The sequence below is a fragment of the Nannospalax galili genome, unplaced genomic scaffold, assembly GCF_000622305.1.
Source record: "Nannospalax galili isolate Female #2095 unplaced genomic scaffold, S.galili_v1.0 scaffold861, whole genome shotgun sequence".
Lineage (NCBI taxonomy): Eukaryota > Metazoa > Chordata > Mammalia > Rodentia > Spalacidae > Nannospalax > Nannospalax galili.
Window position 1 is genome coordinate 1,030,406 of NW_008345581.1, and position 4,803 is coordinate 1,035,208.

At 35.0% G+C, this 4,803-nt stretch overlaps 1 protein-coding gene across 3 annotated transcripts in view; it reads right to left on the bottom strand.

Annotated features, from left to right (window-relative positions):
• Stag1 (stromal antigen 1) overlaps positions 1–4,803 on the bottom strand; it is a 421,107-nt gene that overhangs the window by 68,775 nt on the left and 347,529 nt on the right. For 2 of the 3 annotated variants that reach the window (XM_008841643.3, XM_008841645.2), the window contains one exon: positions 2,666–2,746. The exons of the other annotated variant lie outside the window; for it this stretch is intronic. In XM_008841643.3, coding sequence (XP_008839865.1) covers positions 2,666–2,746 — 81 coding nt within the window. The remainder of the gene's footprint in view (positions 1–2,665; positions 2,747–4,803) is intronic. 3 annotated transcript variants of the gene reach the window in all.

Consider the following 4,803-nt stretch of genomic DNA (forward strand, 5'->3'; position numbering starts at 1 on the left):
AATAATAAAACATTAAAATTTAAAATATTAACTGGTTATCCACAGCTGGTAAGACCTGGCAATTTTATTTCTTTATGAGCATGTCAAAGTAAAAGATCTCAACTTTATGAGAACTCTAATATTTTAAATAAAAACATGAATAAGCATAACTTAAGTGAATGCTCCTAAATATTTAAGTGAATTCTTCAGAGATTTAAAATGAGTTTCTGTAAATGAAGTAATGAGTGGGGAAACAAATGGATGGTGGTTAGCTGGCCTGTTTCCCTACTAGCAAAATGATCTAATTCAGTTTAGCTTTTTTTTTTTGAATAAAACAAAACTACTTCAAGTAATATATTTTCAAATTGTTTTCAAATGGCCAATACTTTAAATGTTAATTATAGCCAACATTTATAAATATACCAATGTATATATTTATTTACTTATTTTATTAGTTTTTTTTTGTCTTTTAGACAGGGTCTCCCTGTGGCCCCAGCTGGCCTGGAACTCACTATGTAGACCAGCCTGGCCTCGAACTCACAGAGATCCGCCTGCCTCTGCCTCTGGGATTAAAGGCGTGCACCACCATGCCCAGCATTATTTTATTAGTTTAAAAAATTTTATTTATTTATTTATGTCTTTTTTTGAGACAAGGTCTTTCTGTAGCCTGAGCTGTCCTGGAACTCACTATGTAGACCAGGCTGGCCTTGAATTCACAGAGATCTGCCTGCCTCTGCCTCTGGAGTGCTGGGATTAAAGGCATGTGCCACCACACCTGGCTATTATTTTTATTTTCTGTATATGTGTGTATTGCTTGCATGTAGGTAAGTGCACCCATGTCATGCAGTGCACACAGAGAACAGAAGGACTGTCAGATCCTCTGGAACTGGAGTTACAGACAGTTGTTAGCTGCCATGTGGGTGCTGGGATGCGAACCTGGGTCTTCTGCAAGAACAGTCAGTGTTCTTAACCACTCAACCATCTCTCCAGCCCCCTCAATGTGTATATTTAAATTTCAGGATATAAGGAGAAAAAAGGGAGAGGCTGGAGATAATGGCTCTGTGGTTCAGAGCACTGGCTGCTCTTTGTAGAGGACCTGGGTTTGCTTCCTACCACCCACATAGCAGCTAATAACTGTCATTCCAGTTCCAGGGGATCTGATGCTCTCTTCCAGCATCCTTGGGCATCACACACATGTGGTGCACTTACATACATGCAGGTAAACCACTCATATACACACAAAAAAATAAATAATTTCAAAAAGTTTAAAGAGGGAAAAAGGGTATTTTGGATGCAACAGTATCACAGAATTCCACATAACTGATCTGGTACTACAAATGGGACATTTAAAAGAGATTTACATTAGACTATTAACTGTTTGAGGGTATCACTACTACAGAGCTCTTTAAACCTCAACTTAGTGGGACTGGAGCAATGGCTCAGGGGTTAAAAGCACTGGCTACCCTTCCAGATGACCCAGGTTCAGTTTCTAGCACCCACATGGTGGCTAACAGTTGTCTGTAACTCCAGTTCCAGAGGATTCAATGTCTTCCTCTGACCTCCACAGGATTTGTGTTGCAAGAGTACACTTACATACATGCAGGCAAAACACTCATATATGTAACTAAATCATTAAAAAAACCCTTGAACTTCTTTGTCACTGATTCTCTGTGAAAACTAGCTCATGGTTATAAGTTTGTTGCTAGACATATTCTTCCATTTAAGCAATGACAAATTTCAAGACAGACTGATTTACTTTAACCTTCCCCTCATGAAAGAAAGTGGTATGCTTTTCTTTCTCTTTATTATTGTGTCAGGCACAGGTCTTTAGGGTCTTAAGTTTATCAGGGAGATAGCTGACATCCTATCTAGGAAGTGACTTTGACTTTTTATAATAGAAGTGATCCTTAATATAAGAGGCTTAGTGTCTTTGTAATAAGACAAAGTATATTATAGAGGGTTATTGTACTTCTATTTATTTCATGGCCTGTATTTTACATTTAGTGTCACCGATCAGTGACAGATTCAAATTAAAATTTTATCAAGATTTTTTTAAAAAAAGATAGGGTCTCACTATGTAGCCTCAATCTCATAGAGATCTTCCTGCTCAGCTTCCCGAGTGCTGGGTCTAAAGGTGTGTGCTACCACGTCTGGCTATAAGCTTTTTTTATAACTTGAAGAATATGGACAATTTTGGGCCAGAATCAAACACTACATATTAATTTAACTGTTACTGTCTTTCTTTCTTTCATTTTTTTTTTTTTTTTTGCTTTTTGTTTTTTGGTCTTTTTGAGACAGGGTCTCCATGTAGCCCAGCTGTCCTAGATTCACAGAGATCCACCTGCCTCTGCCTCTGCCTCCCAAGGGCGGGATTAAAGGCGTGCACCACCACGCCCAGCCTAATATCTTTCTTACAGCATTTCATCTATCAGACCTTTTGCTTCTAGCACCCTACTTCATTATTTTTTTAAAGAAAAGAAATAGCACTGCTACATCTTACAAATATTTTCATTTTCTGTGTGTGTGTCTACTGGTTGAGACTGGCAAACTTCCAAAAGAAGAAAACATGTACTCATAAAATAAAACAAAAACTGGTGATAATAATTTATGTAACTTTAAATTATTAATGAGCTGAGTAAGGCTATTACTTTATAATAACCCTCAGCCTATAGAAACTCTTACTTACTTTGGAAGGAGAACCATCAGTAATTTTCACCAACTGCCAAAGAATCGAGTAATGGGAACATTGCAGTGCCTGTACGACTATCTGTATCAAATGAAAAAAGAAATTTTAATGAAAAAAAATTAAATGAGACATTTATATTTGTACAGAACTAGGAGAATATTTGTATGTTATTTTAGAATTAAGTTTCAAATCTAAACTTTTATAGAATGATAATAAAATATTTGGTTAAAAACCATAATTAACATAAAAATTCAGAAGACTATATTTTAATAATATTGACTCAGATAATGAATGCTATGTTTTAAACAAAAATGTAGTGCCATTCATATTCTGTTCTGTTGGATTTTTAAAAAGAAATTCATGAAACTATTTTATCCAAATTTAAAACAGAAATATATTATTCTGTTCTAAAGCATTTTAATGGAAGATATAATACTCATCAAAATTGAACAAAACAACGCTTTACGATTAATGAATTTGGAAAAAAAAAAAGCAAAATACTTAAGCAACCACCACCTATGTAAAGACACAGAACGCTGTCAGCATCTCAGACCAACATAATCTTTCTTCTTCTAAAATTAACAGATAGTCTGATTTATAGTCTAATCAGTATATTTCAACTAAGTCTGCATTTCTATGGCTTACTATGACTGGTTATGAATATTATATAAATGAAGATATGTAAGATGTGTTACTTTGACTCTGGCTTCTTAAATTTATCATTTATATTTAAAATTTATGCATGTTGTATGTACCTATAGCTTATAAGATTTTAGTACTCTAAAATATTTAGAATATACCCCTAATTATTCTATTACTGATAAAATTTTACCCCTACTCCTACTTGAGGTACCTGCTACCTTTTCTTTTTACATTGGTATCTGATTTCCTCCTGTCTCATGAAGTGTCTGTCTCAATTCTTTGGTCCTTATTTTCTAGGAAGACAATAAAATTCAAGGAAATAAAACTGACTAAGAATCGTAACATTAAAAAATTCTACTTGGGCAGTATTTTTCCCTGAGTATTAAAACCAGGGCTTTGTGCATGTGTGCTACATCTCCAGCCTGTAATATTTCTCTCATTATATTTCAATACAAGGTATACCTTTTTAGCAAAAAAGTATGTCTGATAATATGTAGTCCATTATTTTACCTGTTAAATTTATCTAGTGTTTCTATTATTGACAGTAAATTAAAATACCATCTAAATGAATATATATGTTGAGAATATGTTAAAAGAAAAATCAGCAAATGGAATGCTGCAAAAGTAAAACTGATCTTGCTAGTTTTACTTTAAAATTATGAGATTTCTGATTACTTAAGCAAGAGAATAGAGCTAATGGAAACCTTTATTATTCCACCAAAGTTGATCCCATGCTAGCAAACCTTTTGGTCTTTTTTTTTTTTGGTCTTTTGGAGACAGGTCTCCCTGTAGTCCCAGCTGGCCTGGAGCTCAGATATGTGGGTCAGGATGGCCTTGAACTCACAGAGATCTGCTGGGCTCTGCCTCCCAAATGCTGGGATTAGGCGCCTGGCTTTGTTCTTTGATTTTTTATCCCTACTTTCCCACCCTTAAACTTCATTGTATATATTTTTATGTGACCTGTTTTAAGTTATTTATGGAAAATGTGTTAAAAATTGCCTCTCTTTGGAATAATAAAAATATTCTTTAAAAATATTCTCTTGGGGTTGGAAAGATGGCTCAGCAGTTAAGAGCACTGGCTGCTCTTGCAGAGGACCCTGGTTTGATTCCCAGCACCTACATGTTGGCTAAAAATGGTCCTTAACTTCAGTTACAGGGAATACAAAGGCCTCTTCTGACTTCCTCAGGCATTGTATGGACACAGGTGTACTTATATACATGCAGGCAATACACTCATACACATAAATTTAAATAGTAAATAAGATATTTTAAAAATTCTCTTGAATTTTTTTAAGCTGCAGTGTTGCTCAGTGCTACAGTGCTTGCCTAGCATGTTCAAATCCCTGGGTTTGATCCCTAACACAAAACAAACCTTTTTTTTTTTTTTTGACGTTTTCACATGCATTTTTAATCTCTATATACATGACTATCACTGGTCACAGTCACCCACCTTCTGAGCTCCTCGGCATCTGAGCATGAATACAAACTCGTCAGAT